Here is a 17,709-nt window from a genome sequence, read left to right as displayed (position 1 = left end):
AAGCTGCCCAGGGAGAGTGTGGAGTTTCCTTCTCTGGAAGTTTTCAAAACCCACCTGGATGTGTTCCTGCATGACCTGATCTAGGTGGACCTGCTTTGGCAGAAGGTTGGACTAGATGAGCTCTAAAGGTCTCTTCCAACCCCTACCTTTCTATGATTCCATGACTTACTTTCGTTTCGGTCATTAACCCCCTGAAAATATTAAAAAGCATGTAAGGTGTTACTCCTCTTCCTAATGTCGTTGTTCTTGAAAACATACTGACTTTGGCTTCAAGGCACAGTTAAAAGGAAGCAGGGTTTGTGTGCAAACAGATCAGAGGAAGAGTTTGTTATTCTTCAGTGTAAATAGGGTTATGTAATCTGGATGGCTGCCCTGGAGAATCATATTGCAAAACTCCTCAAAATATTTTCAGAAGGGTGTGGTAATAGCAACCATGAATTAGTTTAACAGCTGAGAGGTTTGACAAAGAACTTATCATAAGCAAACCTCCAGATAGGAGTACCAGCCAACTTTTCTAGCTCATTTAGTGTTTTCCCCTTTGCTTAAACCTAGTGTTAGTAACGACATCCAGATCAATTCCTTGGGTACTCTGAGCAAGGAATATAACCGTAAAATCCCAGTTCCTTTTCATTTCAAGTGTTGTGCTGAATAGAGGAGATTGCTGAGAGTCTTATGCTCTGAACATGTGCAGGTGCTACTTCATCCTTTCAATATTAGTGTTTTTCTTCTGAAATTCCCTCACGAGTAGTTGAGATGCGAGTTTGGAATAGAAGATGGTCCCATATTGATGTTTCTAGATCTTGACTGTAGTACAAATCCCTCTTCTCTGTCATCTCCTAGTCAGTACTCTGAAAGCATTAGTTTTGATAAAGCTTCAGCAAAAGATGCCTGGGGGAGATTTTAAGGGGGAAAAAAACCCAAACCCAGGATAGAGAATGGGGAGCCCCGCTGAAAGACAACTGCACTGTAAAAGAAAATTGCATGGGTTTTTGGGTGGAAGCTAGAGACCAGAGTCTGCCATGAGTGTTACCTTTGTTTCCTTGCACTTGTAGATACGCTATGGCTGACTATGCTGTTGCATGTTCTTCCAAAAGCATATCAGTGTCAATTAGCTGGAAACTTTTTTTTTTTCTTCCCGTTTTCTCAGGCACATGTCTCCATCTCCTGGTGTCATTACACCCATGTGGCCAGTCATCACACAGTCCTCTCTGATACTGTTAGAAATCTAGAGACTTGGTTCATGGTAGAAACACCTAACACGGTAGTTCCCTGTTTCTTGCCCCTATAGAGGTATCTATCAATTAGAAAGTAAATCTAGCCATGTTATCAAGCTGACACATTATGGAATAATTGCTCTTCATTGAGATGCTACCATCTTGCATAAAAACTTCTCCATTAGGGCTGCTAATATGGAAAACAGGATTTCTTTGTGATGCCCCTGAGTTCTCTTGTGGAGCTTTTGGTTTTCTTCAGTTGTGTCATTGTTTGGCCCAGCTAGCACAGCAGCACCATGACAGTCTCTCACTCAGTGCCCCCCATTCACCCCCACCCTCATTAGGATGGCAGAAGCCTCAGCAAAATAGGAGGAAAAAGATAAGCAAGGTTGTTGTGGATTAAGACAAGGGCAGGGAGGGCTCGCTGCCAATTATGGTTCCAGGCAAAACAGACTCCAGTACTCAACTTACTCTACTACCTACTAGAATAGAACAGAACAAAAAGCAAAAGGGGAGTAGGATGATTGAGAAAATTACAACCAGCACTTTAAGATCTCCCTCCCCCATCCCTACTTTCTTCCCGGGCCCAGCTCGCTGCTCCCTGTATCTCTGCCTCCTCCCCCCTCAACAGCTCAGGGGGGCAGGGAATGGGGGATGTGGTCAGTCTCTCACAGATGGGCTCTGCCACTTCTCTTTTCCCAGAGGAGGACGACTCCTGGCATTCTTCCCCTGCTCTGATACAGGGCCCCTCTCATGGGACATGGTCCTTAAACTTCTCTGGTGTTGGTTCTTCCCAACAGTTGCAGCTTCTGCATATACAGGGTCCCTCCCTCAGGACATGGCTTCTTCTGGGCATAATTTTAATGAGCTTCTTTGGCATGGGTTCTTGCCACAGTTACAGCTTCTGTGAATATAGAGTCCTTCATATGGGACATGGCCTCCTCTGGCCATAGTCACTGCCCCTGGCACAGGGTCTTTAATGAAGAGAATCACTGCACCTGATGCGGAGTCCTTAATGAAGTGAGTCACTGCCCCTGATGCGGGGTCTTTAGCAGGGGAGTGTCTGCTCCAGCACACCTCCTCCTCTCTTCCCTCACTGACCTTGGAGTCCGCATGGTTGCTTCTCTCTCTCTTCCCTCTCCTTGCACCACCACCAGCTGAAAAAGAAGAAGAGACAGAAGAAAGAAGAAACAGGAAGAACTCTTGTCTTCCAGCTTCTTAAAAAGTGATCATGGAGGCTGAGGACCTTTAGCCAGCTGTGCCATGGAGGCTTCTGAGACTGTGTGCATCTACTCTCTAGCTTCATGATAGTCTCTTTATTAGTATCCCAAGTTCTTTTGGGTATTTTCTAAGTGTTAATGGTTATTTCCAAATTGCTGCCCCTGCTGCTTTACAGAATCTGGTTGACAGCAAACTAACCATGAGCCAGCAATGTGCCCTTGTAGACAAGAAGGCCAATGGCATCCTGGGATGCATCAGGAAGTGTGACCAGCGAGTCAAGGGAGATTCTCCTTCCCCTTTACTCTGCCCTGGTGAGGCCTCATCTGGAGTACTGTGTCCAGTTCTGGGCTACCCAGCTCAAGAGAGACAGGGAACTTCTGCAGAGAGTCCAGTGCAGGACTACCAAGATGATCAGGGGACTGGAGCATCTTCCTTATGAGGAAAGGCTGCAGGAACTGGGACTGTTTAGTCTGGAGGAGACTGAGGGGGAAATTTCATTAATATTTACAAATATATAAGTGGTGCATGTCAGGAGATTGGGGCATCCCTTTTTTCTATTGTATCTAGCAATAGGACAAGGGGTAATGGGATGAAGCTGTAACGCAAAAAGTTCCATTTAAACATAAGAAAAAAACTCTTTCACTGTGACAGTGATGCAGCCCTGGCACAGGCTGCCCGGGAATGGTGTTGAGTCTCCTTCCCTGGAGGTCTTCAAAACCCACATGTATGCGTTCCTGTGTGCCCTGATCTAGGTTGGCCCATTTTTAGCAGGGTGGCTGGACTAGATGATCTCTAAAGTTTCCTTCCAACGCCTACCATTCTATGATTCTATAAAATGATTTCAATAGATTTAGTTAGTGCTAGAGAAATGCCTTGCTCACTAACTTTATTTTTCCTCCATTGTCAGAATGATTCCACCATATTAAAAAAATTTCTTTTGTTCATTTCTCCCCCTTCCTTCTTTTGCTCCAGCAAAATGAAAATGTTACTTTTAAATTTTCATTTTTAAGGCAGATTATGATGGAACCTCCTCTAGTTTTGGGTGTGACAGACATGTCACATATTTCCATTTTTCTTACACTTTCGTTGGTTTATGTAACTTAATTGAAAAGCTCTACCGCTAATCCTGTAGGAGCTCAGTTAAAACATCAAACGGTTAAATAGTACTTTGGCTCTACTGCTAAGTTATCTTGTATGCTTGATGATTTTGTCTCCTGGCCATATAAACTTGTGGAAATAAAAAAGCATATTTTTTACACTGTAATACTTTTGTTAACTTATTGAATGATGAGTTCATGTTCTGTTAGCTGTGCTGAATAGAAAGGCATGTTAAGACTAGGATTAAGGCAGAGTCAGCTAGTGTAGGAAACTGGATTTAAGGCTCTGCGGTCATATGAAATTTCTCCAATCTCTGATAAATGTCTCTGCTGCTAACAAGGATACATGCTCTTTCTGTTTCAACTGAAAGGTTGCACCAGATGATCCTTCACATTTGATCTGTTCTGTCATTCTGTATAGCTGTTATTTGAGTTTTTACTTCTTTGTGGATACTTCAGCCTTTCATCCTGTTAGAATGAGTTTTACATAGCTAATAGTACTGTGTTCTGGAATTCCCTTTCGAAGGAGTGTGCAACTTACTTTGGTGTCTTGAAGTCTACAATAGCTCTTATAATTTATAGGGGAAAATACAGTGTGATTACCTTTCTTGATGCTACTGAATTAAAACTCCTACTTTGTATTATGGGTATTACAGCTATGATCAAAGTATGTCCAAACTTTAATGGGCTAATTTGGTTGGATCTTAGTGTAATTTGTTTAAATGAAAGACATGAAAATGTAATGTGATCACATGATCTGGTTGAAAAAGTTGTTTATAGCTTCACTGTTCACAGCTTCTGCAAGTATCAACTGATTGCCCTTTTAATGAAGTATTTTTTTAGTATTGCACCATGGTGACCAGGGATGAGAAGTAATAATGCCCTTAAACCTGATTTTTCAAGTGGAAGGTCCAAGGAAATTATTTTTGTACTCACAATTTTCTAATATCTTATTCTGGATAATAAATTATGTTGGGTAAACCCTTGTTTAGTTTCACTGATCCAAAAGGTGTGAATACTTAGATCATTTCAGATCTTGAAGCCAAAAGTGTGTGCATCAGGTAATATGTTCAGGGATGTTATATGACAGTGAAGAATGATAAAATTGAACTATGACCTGGGTAAGGACTGGATGCCTAACAACCGAGATGAGGCTTCTCAGACCAAAGAGAGATTCTCAGATTTCAGTCTCTTGAGAAAAAATTTCCATTTAGTCTCCTGCCTCAAGTTTTCTATGAAAAGATCTTTAACTCAGAATATGTGTTTTGTGTCAAACTTGAGCATATCAGGTCATTTTTTGAGAGAAGAGCTTGCCTTTTTTTCTTTACAGTTTGATGGGAAATGGCTGTATCTAAAATTATATTTAAAGAAATCTGAATTTAACATGACTGTTAATTTGGAGCTGTACTTAACCTAGGTATACATTAGCACAGCTACACAGCTTTACCTGAGAAGACTATGAGGAGTAGGAGATATCCTAGTGATGGTGAAATCAAGGAGTTAGGTACTTCTTGTGAGGGTGCTACATAACAATACACTTCTGCTACCTGGTAGTATGAAGGGTAGTAACAGGGAAGGAGGTGGTATTTCCAACACACCTGGCCATGCCCCTGCTCCTTGCATACCTCAATAAATGGCTGAAAAACCTGCCAGGAAAGACTTTACCTATTCTTTTAGACTACCTGTCTCCAAGTGGAAAACTCCTGAAGCTCCATCTCCTTTAGGGCAGGCAAAGGGAACGGAGAAATACTGCAGCCCCTGGTGAAAATATGTCTCATTTTAGTAGGGGCCCTATGTGAGTGTGGATGTGGTCACAATGGAGAAACATGAACAGAAGCTCTTTAGGGCTTGAATACACGGCAAGGGTGTGGAAAGCAGAGGCAGAGTTGGACAGGATGGGATGAAGAGCCTGGGTGTGGAGGGTACAGTAAGGAAGGAGTGTGCTGCAGGCTGAATGGCTGACCATGGTCTTTGGGTAAAGCAGAGTGCTGAGTGCGGAGGAGACAACAGAGAGCAGAGACTAGAACAGGGCTAGATGGACCGAAAGGTTGGCTTAGAGCCAGACCAGGATTTTCCCACACTTATTTTCTGCCTTGCCATGCCCCTTTTCTTTTCTTGTAGCATTTGAAGCTGGTTTTTGTCTTTGTTCCTTCCTTATTTCTAGATCCAGTTCAACAGCTGCAGAAAGGTTTAATGGTGTGTGAAGAGCCTCACATTTCTTCTTTGGCCTCCTTCTTCCTCTCTGTTCTCTGCAAAGCTCTTTAGTATGTTATATCTTCTGCAGACTATGGATGTTTGAAGGCATGACATAAAACTGCGCAGCCATGCAAATCAAACTGCGATGGTGAATTGTTGCCATGTTATTTTAACTCTCTTGGTTTTACTTTTAATTAACCATTAAAACTTGGAAGTTAATATTTTTTAAAACTTCAGCATATGAACTGATAAAACTTATAAATTAACCTAGTTTAGAACTGAATTAATTTGAATTTCTATTTTGGGAGATGAATTTCAAGATCAGTCTTTTTGCAATGGTAATTCAATTTGAATGTCTAGTGGCTGTTACGAATAAGAGTTTGCTGAGAGACTGGTGAAAGTCTTTTAAAACCGTGGAGTTTGACAAGGAGACATTGCATCTTATGCAGATGAGATGAAAGAGGCAATAGGGCAACTGCTCTGCACGTGAGTTCCCAGGAGAGTCTTTTAGCAATAAAGTTTGTGCTTTTCCTAAGTATGTTAATGAAATTTTTATCTCTGCATATCTACTGTCAGATGTGTTTAGCTAGATATCCTCCCCAGCAGTGCTAGAAAACAGTCTACATTGTACTGTCAAATGTTTAGTGCTCTTGCAGTAAAATAATTTTTGCCTGTCTAAATAAAAATTGCTAGAATTGTCCATGTTAGTCTAGATTCTTCAGTGTCAATGGATGGAAAATATAACTCAAATATTAACTTTAATATCGTCCTTCAGTTAATTGGAACAAGCAGGCTCTTCAAGGTGAATCTTCATTCTTGCTGAGTAAATTAAAAACGGATAAAATAGGGAGAGAGGATCAAGTATTGTCAGTGTAGACTTCTTCAACTGTTTTTGGGGTGTTTTCTTTAAAGGTCTTCGGTGTGAAGGGAAGGAATTAACCTGATTATCCAGATGCTTTTGCTGAAAGCTAAGGTAGCGATTAGCATAGTACCAGAATAAATTACAAAGTCAAGTAACTTGTGGAGCAGGATTTTTCTGACACATAATTGTGTAGCCTAAGAATTAGATGCTATATCTTACTATTTTTACCAAAAAGTTATGTTTTTCAGTGATATATTTTTGCAGTGTGATGTGAAACCACCTCCTTTGAGAAGGAGAAAGCTGAAGGAACATATTTGTGCTTTCTAACAGTGACACTGACTTTGTATCTATTCCTAATTTAAAGGGAATTTTGAGTTTCATTTATACATATTTCATCACAATACACCTGCCCTAACTCTGATTCACAAAAATCTATTCCTTAAGTTTTGGAGGAGAAGAGGGTTTTGGTTTTGGAGTTTATAAGCTTTCATGCACTCTCATGCTTATTTGGAATCCCTTCTCATCCCCACTACCCCTGCCTCCAGTACTGGTGTGGCCAGATAACAGTGCTCAGGTTGTACATGACTCCAGAGCATCCCACATGCAACTTGTCATCTGCTGACTGGCTGTACCAGTTAGCATATTTTCCATGCTGTTTCCCACCTGGTGCCAGATGCAGCATTCGTCACAGATTATGCTGACCAGTTTTGCCAGGCAACTGGGATCACAGAATGGGAAAGAGGTTTGTTTGTCGCCTTATGAGTCCTGATTCCAATGCTCTGTAGAAGAGCCACATTGGGTGCTAATTAATGTCATAGTTTTGCCCAGCCAGGAAAAGAAAAAAAAACCCACAATTCCTCCCCCTCCTGGCAGAGGGGAGGAGGTCAGAGGAAAAGGAAAAGAACCCGCATAGTTTGAAATAACAACAGTTTAATAGAAAAGAACAAGTTAAGGAGGAACAGTTACAACAATAAATGAGGGAATTGTGTGTGACACAGTTGCTCACAATACGGGACCTGACCCAACTGACTGCTCCGGACCAGCAGCTGAAAACCACGACCCCAGCAGAGAGTTCCTTCTGGCGAGCTCCCCACCTATATGTTCTGGGCATGATGTCAGTATGGTATCGAACATCTGCTGACCAGCCTGGATCAGCTTCCCAGGCTGTACCCTGGGCTGTACCCCTTCCTGCTTCCTCATAGGAGTTAACTTTATCCTAGCCCAAGCCAGGACACTTGCTTACATACCAGCTGCTGAAGTTCAAACTGGGCATTCATGGATTATACCATGCCCAGGGAGAAAGACAGGTTTGGAAAGCTGGGTACTGTACTGTAGGACTCAAGAAGATAAGAGTAAGAAATTATGAGTAAAGAATTATTCTCTTCTGCCACTTACAACTAACCACCTCCTTGTGATGGGAAAAAAAATGGCACAAAAGAAGATGTCTCCTGTCCTTTTCTTGCTTTCTTCACACAAGATCTCTTGTGACAAGCCCACCAAAACTGACCTGATATTTGACACATTAACCTTCCTAATATAGATAGACTGTTACCTAAAATATCTTAACCAGTCTATTTTAGGGAGACAACAATCTATTTTGGGGAGACTCCCAACTTAGTTACTTGTACTGCTCTCCTATTCACCACCTTAGTTATCACGTTACTCGTTTGCATGTGCTCTTTTCTCGGCTCAGGCTTTGAGGAGATGGCTTGCCTCAATCTTTTTAACAAAATGTGTTGTTGTTTACTATTTCCAGATTAACAGATTTCACTGGATTCCTGACTTGTGGTTATGTAAAACTTCTGTTCACATGAAATGTAAGATACAATTCTCAAGTGTTTTCACCAGTCATTGAGTGTTGGATATGTTGAAGCAACTCAGTTGGTAGACTAAATTTGCTTTTCTTTTAGAAATAGAATTCTGCTGAGGTGTTTCAGGGAGTGTTACCTCTTTATATTGGGTACTTGTTCCATTGTTCTCCATTGAGGACACTTCATTTTCTTTACTGGCCTGTCTCATTTCCCCTATCTGGAAGTGCATATGATGTTACTTAGCCCATCATATCCTTGAAAAGCTTTACTTTAAGGTAGAAGGAAATCCGCATTAGGTGAGAATGTCTTTGTTCTTTCTGTATAGAAAATTGTAAAAGACAAGAGCATGTCTCTGGAGATGAATTAATTTTAAAAAAAATAGATCTGTGTGATTTAGTAAATGTTCTTTATTTTCTATTATCTAGGCTCTTTTTTCCCAACACACATCCCCCTCCCCAAACCCATGACTTAACTCAAGTTCGCCTTCTCAACATCCAGAGGGGTTACCTCTCAGCTACAAAAGGTGATGGGAAAGGATTTATGGAATGCACTCACCTACTGATCTTAACAGATACCTAAAAATGCTGATGTATAGCAACTGATGCAGTCAACACTTTTTCTGAGGCTATTGTAATTAAAAGGAGTATTTGAAAGTTCGTTTTGATCAGATAGAACTGATATATTTAATCCAATTATTGTTTGAAATCTTAAACTTTAAACATGAAGACTACATCTTACTGAAATGTCTTAATGAATATCTCTTATATTTGTAGGGTTTATTGATAATTATTTACCAATTTCTTTCTTGGTACACACTTGGGGAGAAGGGGAGGGAACAGAAGCCTTATGAGAGAAAGGAGAATCCTTTCTTATTAAAGTAAGACCTTTACTCATGAGTGATGTTTTCAGTGAAAGCTCCTTTTTGTAAATATTTGCATTTTGAAAATGTTTGTAGCTCTAGAAAGTCTTGAAGGCAATTAGGAAAACAGAATCTCTTCAAGGGAAGGAAAGAGTAAAATCTAGAGAGAGATACTCAGCTCTGTATGGTACAAGGGCTAGAAACAGGGTACTTGGTGCAGTAGGTCTTACATGACTAAGGAAAGCTTACTGTTAAACACAGTGCTAAGCCAAATAGCTGCATAAAATCATAAATTTATGATAAGTTACAATCCAAATGCATTGTAATTTTACATCTGTTGTACTTGATATGTAGTGGCTGTTGCACTTCTGAAGGTGAACTTTCACCAGTCTTAAAACAGTAGAAACCAAAGAGAGTCCTTCTTTGTTCCTAATATTCCTCTGGCTTCTCATGGCTGTTGGTGACCTGTATCCTCGGAGAGCACCTGCAGAGCTTTCAGGTCTTGGTTTTGAACTTAAAGCATATATATACAATAGCTGAGAAAATACAATTGCAAGTGTAAGTTCCAGTTCAAATTTGTATAGTCCTTGCATATATATATCAAGAGCCATCAGAGAGTCCTCTTGTTCAGCGGGTTGGGGAGTGATGGGGATTATTTAACAGTTACTGTCCACCTCGTTGATTTCTTATTTCTGCTATGCTAGAATATAAAGGTGAGATTTGTCTTCCTGAACACAGGCCAGCCTAAAGGTGGGCATCTGCTCTGGGTTACCTGTCTACAGGAAACTAACTATAGAGTGGTTCACTTCTTAGTTTTGTTGCTGTTTATAGACATGGGAAGATTTGTAATGAATATCCAAAGTACTTTTTAGATAGCTGAAACTGTTAATATGTGTGAAGTTCTTATTAGAGAATTGGGGAATTTTTGTAAAAAGTGGATCTTTTGAGTATCACTCCATTAAGTGGGACTAGATTAAACAGATAGATACCTTCCTGAGCTTTACTCAAATTAGCTGTCTTGTGTTTAGACTCAAAAGAAATTTGACTAGTTAGTTGAAGTTTTATTTTAAAGTCCTGCAAGGAGCAAAGGAGATTTTGTGTTATTTGAAAGTGTTACAGAATCACAGAATTGTTACGATTGGAAGAGATCTTTAAGATTATTGAGTCCAACTACTCACACTGACAGGCCCATCACCAAACTAAACCATATCACTCAGCACCTCATCTATGTGTCTTTGGAATATCTCCAGGGATGGCGACTCCACCACCTCCCTTGGCAGCCCGTTATAATGCTTAATAACCCTCTTGATGAAAAAGTTCTTCCTAATATCTAATCTAAACCTCGCCTGGTGCAGCTTGAGCCCATTTCCTTGTGTTCTGTCACTCATTACTATAGAGATTAACTCCCACTTCACTACAACTCCCCTTAAATCCAGTTGGCAGCCAGTTACCAATGGTGTTCCCCAGGGCTTAGTGTTAGTGCCCATTATATTTAACGTCTTTATTAATGCCCTTGATGAGGAGATTGAGTGCACCCTCAGTAAACTCGCTGATGACACCAAGCTAGGTAGGAGCATAGATCTGTGTGAGGACAGGAAGGCTCTTCTGAGAGACCTGGACAGGCTGCAGCAATGGGCCGAGGCCAATTGTATGAGGTTCAACAGGGCCAAGTGCTGGGTCCTGCACTTGGGCTACAGCAACCCCAGGCAATGCTACAGGCTGGGGGAGAGGGGCTGCAAAGCTGTCCAGTAGAAAAGGTGTTAATCAACAGCTGGCTAAATATGAGCCAGCAGTTCATTATCCTCTGTGTGAAATGCTTATCAGATCGAGCTAGATTGTAGTTTAAATAATAAAAAATGCAGTTGGAAGGTGAGAATTTTCTTTAAAAGTATAGACTTAGGGCTCCAGTTGAACTTGTAACTAGATGTCAAGGGTGGTAAAAGAATGTGGAAAGGGGAAGCAGGTATTTTGTTTGTGAACCTGACTTTGTGCTGAAATAAAACTCTTGTTTCAGGTGTGGATCCATCCCTGCAAGCAGAGAACAGAGTCCTGGGCTCTTCACAGGCTACCGCTGCTGTATCTAAACAGCAGAAATCCCGTTCTACAAACTCAAGGGATGAGCGCTTCAGATCTGGTAAGGAAAAGAAATGTAGCCAAAACATCAGGTGTCTTAGGAAAAGTGTACCAGTGAAGCTCTAGCTACACCTAAAGAAGTTGAAAGTACTTTGGAAGAAGGGAAGAGCTAATGAATGTTTTTCAAGTCGCTTCTTATACTTCTGTACATGAGTGGTAGTGTTCAAATCAAGAATGGAAGAAATGCTAGGAGGGAAAGAAATTGTAGACATGCTTTCTGATGTCTTAGTGTGAATTTTACAGCATGCTTAACAATTTTCTCTTGCTTGCTGATTGAGTTTCTGTTCTTTAGAGCAGTTATTTAAACATTCAGATGACTATAGCATATGGGTTGTGGGTTTTTTTCCTTGATTGTTTGGGCCATTTTGTAAAGGAAGGTTATAGGATTATCATATTTACTGTAGTACTGAATATGTACTGTTTACATATTCACTTTCAAATATTTCCTGCTTTAAAGCGAGTGCACAAAAAAGGGAAGTGTCACAATGGATATTCTACTTAATTTTAAATGGACACCACTATGACAAACCTGTTTTGGAAACTTCTGTGAAAATATCAATATCCTCATCACATCCTGTTTCCATTGTTACTTTTCAGGTGGTTGAAGTACAGTGTTTCCCTGTGAAATTCCTTGTCACAATAGTGAGAAAAGGCAGGTGTTGGGAAGCTTCTCTCTCCTAAATACCTTTGGATTTTTAACTGGAAATTTCTGTTTGTTTTCCGGGGTAATTATGTGTCTTGGGTTTGGAGATGAGAAGTGCGAGTAGTGACAAGCACTGTACATATGTTGTTGGTCTTGCATCACGTTGCTTTGCCAGCAGCCTGGGCATAGTGGTTATTACATCATACTTGCATTGCTGACATTTAAAACCTTGCTTCAGAAACTAAAGAGCTGAAATGGCTGTATTGGGTCTCTTATGAGTAACTGAAGGATGAATGAGACTTCCTAAATATTCTGCGAATGTATGCAGACTCCTGGGAAAGATGCATGTGTTCAGCCACACAAAGAGGAAACTTCTGAATGTCAGAGAGGGTTACATAGTATCAAAATTAACCAAATGTTTAACAGTGTGTACAAACTGGTCATTTTTCAATTTCAAATGTATCATCAATATAATTCTGCTGTTGAATACGTATCATAAAAAAACCTCAAGATTTTAGTAGTTGAATTATATCCATGATTTCCAAGTTAGTCTGTGACCAAGTAGATTCCAAATAAATTGCAAGCAGAGTCATGATTCTGATAGAAATTAATTTATTTAAAGTAGCATGTGATGTAGTTAAACAAACAAAAATAAAATCTGCAAAAAGAGTACAACTGAAACAGGGAATACTTGGCAACCATTAGTTGAGTGAGCTATGAGGGTCCAGAGCAATATGCTGTACACCTGAACAATTTTCCTGTCTGAGACCCTCAGATGTCCTATTTAATTTACACTGAAGATGCTTAAAAGGGAACAAGCAAAGCAAGAAGCGAGTGAACAACCCTGCCATATTACTGGTACTTTTAGGGTAGTACCATATTACCGGTATTGTTTGAGGAAGTTTGGCATAGGGCTCATCAGTCTTACAGTGTAAGACTTGTGGAAGTGTGTGGATGTTCACAACTTCAGCTAGTGTGAATAGATGTGGCTTTTAAATGTTAGCCTGTCGGTGCTTCCTCTTTTCCTAGAGTTAATATTTTTATTATCTTGTTGAATTTAAAATTCTTTAAATTGACTTTCAGTGATTCTGAAGTACTGCTCACAGTCTCTTCAGTCTGGAGCTTAGCCAACATCTTAACATCTTTGAGTATTTCTGAATGTTCAAGCAGTCCTGCCAGTGGGCAGTTAGTCAGGGTGCAGCCTGATATGTAAGAGTTCCACATTATTTCTTGTACTTGTACTGGCCAGTGCCAAAACCATCAGTAGTACTTCATGTGGACTTCCATGTCCTTTTGTGGTTTCCCATCACTGCCTAACTCATGTTTTGTTAAATATTCTTGCCTAGAACATGTCCTTCACTTTGAAATTTAAACTCTTGGGGAAAAAGTTGGATCCAAGTAATTAGACTTCGTTTTCCTGTTAGTGGTTTATGACAAGGCTTAGTGTGCTCAGGTGGTATCAAAACCAAATAGTCATGATTTTGCTTGACTTGATTTAGGTTAAGCTTACATCTATGCAAAGTAATGTAGTTACAGCTTTCAGAATCCAGTATCTTTTCCCTCTTTTCCTCTCTAATTTTTAGAAAAAAATCTTCCTGATTTATTGCATTAGTCATTCTCTTCTTTATCTTAATGAAGAGAGAGACTGAAAGAAAAACACAAGCTACTTGTTGTGTGTGCTTTTACTCCTTGAAGGTCTTATTACTCTGATTCTAATAGGTATTGAATCATCTACTTGATTCCAGTTTGAAAATGCTTCATATTGGTGTTGTTGCTCTTTTTCATGACTACTTACACTGTGAGATTTATGTATACGTGAAGCATAAATAGAAAGGATGACAAGATACTTCAGAAAAGGGAAGTTACTGTGAAGTAGCTTCATTTTGTTTCTCCCAATACTTTGACATTAAGTCACAGTTTTGCTTCACAAAATACAAATTTACCTGAGAAATTCTAGCTATGCTAGAAGTATTTCCTACCTAAAGTAAAGATGTTCACCATCACCACCTTGAAATGTTGCTACCTTTTAAATTTTCCCTGTACATTGACACGTTACCTGTTGCACAGGATAAACAGTTACAATTCTGGGTATTATTGCATCTTTTATTGATTGCACACCTTATTTATTCTTTAGACTTTGAGGGGAATGGAAGGTGGTGTTACGATTGGGCTTTTAGTATGATTGGGGTTTAATTTTCTTCCAGTATTTCTTTTTTTGCCTTTCTTTGCATCCCATCAATCCTGCTATGTCCTTTTCAAGAATAGCTGATGAGGGTGGAATGCAACTTTTCATAGAACAGAATCTCTTTGGTGCAATTATAATTATTTTAGAACCATCAACATAAATTACTTAAAATAAGCAAGCAAAACAGTGTTGCCTTTTTATGCAATTAATCAGGCATTTTCTAGCTGTAAGCACTTTTTTCAGTTACCGAGAACTGCTGTCCATTTAAATTAACTGATGGATTTTAAATTAACTGTGGATTTTGTCATCCACAGATTTCTGTCTTCAATATTGAAAAAAATTTACAATGATGAAAACTGTTACTAACTACTGCAGGCTACTAAATTGCCTAAGAGTTCCAGAACAGCAATTAACAGTACAGCACTTCAGCTAGGTTTTTATTGTTAAATTATGTCAGGGTGATAGAGAAAGTGAGTAATGCAGAGACTTGGCAAGCATTCATCCATGGCATGTGTGAAGACCCTCACACCTCACTCCAGAGGACACTTGGTTATGTGTGGTTGTGTGTGTTGCTGTTGCTGCTGGCTTTCCATTCAGGGGAGGGGGGATGTTTTCTGGTGAAGGCACTGTGCCTGCTCCTGAGTTCAGTCCCACTGCTGCATGGTTTTCAGTAAGAATAAAAATGAGGTAGCTGGTAACCCTTCAAGGTATCTGGAAGAGCTCTCCTGGGAGCTATATATTCTCTTTCCACTCTTGTACTTTTTTTCTGATTACTGTTCCTCATCCTATTGGATATCCAGCTGTAATAGACAGCTTGTTCTTCAAGCTTGCCTGGGACAGAATGCAGAGATGCATTTGGGGAGCTGCTCCAAGAGAGGAACAACCCTGCTGAGTGTACAGGGGTGATACCTGTCCAGCAGTGTGCAATATACAACCGCCTTCCCTTTCCCCTTCTCCCCCCCTCCACAGTCTTCCATTTCCCTTTCTCCCCACACCTTTCCCATTGTTTTGTTTTTTTACTGTCAGCCCTTCTTACAGGGATGCAGTCATATGGGATGCAAGTTTGTAGCAGGCATTTGTAGTCAGGCAGCGCTGGTTACTTTAGCTGCTGGTATTTGGAGATCTGTGAGCAGTAGGGAAACTGGTCAACCTATGAAAACTCTTTTTTTTTTTCTTTCAAACAACTGCAGAAATTCTTCCTCCCGTGCTTTAGGCAAGAACAAGAATCAGAGGCTAAAAACAGGAAAGAAAAAAATCTTCCAACAGCTGGAGTGGTTAGGGTGTAAGAGTTTAGGTGATTTATAGTCCAGAAACTATCTCTTGGTTTTCCTCCCTCATCAATTTTTTTTAAAGACATATAGAAGGGAAGAAAATGAGAATAGGTACATAAAATGGAAGAAAAGATTATGTGGTTTGCTACAACAGAGAAAGGAAAAAATGCTTTGAATCAGTAAGAAATTGTTGATGGTTGGTTGCTGCTTAGTAAAGTGCCAAAACTTAGAGCTATTTTTCCAAGACTTTCTTTTCTTTTGCATAGCAGCAAATGTATATTTTTTTCTTGCTTTAGTATGCATAATCTTTTCATTAATGAGATACTGTGCTTGCACCTCTTTGAGTGTTCGCTGCTGAACATTTATGTTCCCTGCTCTCAGAAATAGGGCATAATACAGACATTTGATACATTCGCTCCGATTTTCATGACTATTTAATCCACTGATGTCCCCAGTTCTTACATGTTAAGTCAGTTTCACAGTCTATTTGGGGAATTTAGGAACAGACAATGGTAGAGAGCTTCTTTTTGCAATTCCAATATCCAACTAAAGTTTTAATTTATAGTAATTTATGAATTTTATACCTTAAAAGTTCTGGTTCTTTAAAATGTCATTCTGTTTTTCAGTGAAGTCTGTTTCATGAACATAATGTAGAAAAGCTCTTAAAGGAAGTGTGGCATAGGAACAAAGTGTTCCAGGGTAGTGAAACTGATTACTTAATTTATATTTGGCTGAAAGAGGATGGTCCTACTCAGTTCTTATCCAAGGACAAGATATTAAAAGAAAAATTTCAAGCTGAAAATAGATCTACATGAGTACAAAAGGAACTGATGAGTGAAATCAGTGCCATAAAAACAAAATATGAATCAGAATAAAAATTTATCCTGACTTTCCCCTGACTGTGGTTTTTTGTCGTTTCATCTAGTATTTTCCAGGTCTTGGAGCATGAGTTGGGAGTGCTAGAGGAGGAGGTGCTGTGGCTTTTGCCCTCTGGAAATGGAATAAAAAGTAGTTCCCATGCCTGCTACCACCAATCTGTGTGGTGTTATGACCTGTCCCACTCTACTTTGTTAAAATGCTTCAACACACCCTTGCCTCAAGCTAGTCCTTTCCATTCCCTAAACACACAACTGGCTAAGAATGCTTTTTTTTTTTAACCTGCAACATTATGTGTGTTATTTTTCTCTTTCAGAAGACCTTTTCTGGAGAAAAAATATTTGTTATGTTTCCCTCTTTCCTATTAGATTAATGTAACATAAAAATGTCTTCCAAATTATATGTAGATCTATGCATGGTTGAAGTGAATGCATTTAATAGTCATCATCTTTTTTAAAAATATGCAGCTTCATTTTGACTTCAAGTTCTGCTATGGAAATGTGTCGTTTGGAACTGGCATTTTGCCTCTAACTTTTAATGCTGCAAAAATAACTAAGTCATATTCTCAAGTCTATGGAGAACAGTAATGTCCTCGCATCTAAATAACACAGCAAAACAAGAAGCATATTGAGTTCTTCTTAGACTTTCAAGAGTTTTGTGAAATGAAGAGATTTTGCTTTGAGGCATTTATGAGAATAAACTTCAATGGTGGGCATTTATGGGGGGAAGGTGTCCAAAACTAAAGATCAGGAGAAACCAAGACTTGACAAAAAGCCATGGCTCAGGTACGGGGAAGGGAGGCAAGGAGACATTGGGAGAGGATAGTGAATTTTTCATTCATGAAACATATATAAACAACTCCTTGGTGTGAGGACATTTCTCTTAAAAGTGCTGGGCTCTTCCAGTACTGGGATTTTAACTCATGGCGTCTCTTCAATCTCATGTATGGCAATAAATCATGCTGTGTAGTCAGGCACCAGCAGTTAGGTGCCTGAATTACAAGATGTGAGTGTGCTTTGGAGCAGGGAGGATTTTGATGTATGGAAGTGGAACAGTTTTCCTCTTACACAGAAGATGTCAGATTAAGCTATGGTGACTTTTGTCCAATTTGCTTACAAATAGAAGTTCTGAAAGTAAGTCATCAGCCATAACTGTTATTAGACTTGGGTAGAAGTATATTGCATATAGCCTCGTCTGGTGAAGTCATGCATCTGAGTTCATGGGCAGCTTTTGTATCTGTTTTTGAAATTGAGACTTGAATATTTGTCCCCAGTTGTATAGTCGTCCCCAGTACATTAGATATTTCTCTGGTGCATTGAGACACAGCTGCCTTTGGAAAGT

General features: G+C 39.7%; 1 protein-coding gene across 3 annotated transcripts in view; it reads left to right on the top strand.

Moving 5' to 3' along the window:
• Positions 1 to 17,709, top strand: part of DIP2A (disco interacting protein 2 homolog A) — a 133,587-nt gene that overhangs the window by 49,267 nt on the left and 66,611 nt on the right. For all 3 annotated transcript variants that reach the window (XM_062002257.1, XM_062002256.1, XM_062002258.1), the window contains exon 3: positions 11,275 to 11,394. In XM_062002257.1, the coding sequence (XP_061858241.1) occupies positions 11,275 to 11,394 (120 nt within the window). The remainder of the gene's footprint in view (positions 1 to 11,274; positions 11,395 to 17,709) is intronic.

This window comes from Colius striatus, chromosome 9 (genome assembly GCF_028858725.1).
Source record: "Colius striatus isolate bColStr4 chromosome 9, bColStr4.1.hap1, whole genome shotgun sequence".
Classification (NCBI taxonomy): domain Eukaryota; kingdom Metazoa; phylum Chordata; class Aves; order Coliiformes; family Coliidae; genus Colius; species Colius striatus.
Note: the sequence above shows the minus strand (reverse complement) of the source record. Positions and strands in the feature narration are given on the sequence as shown.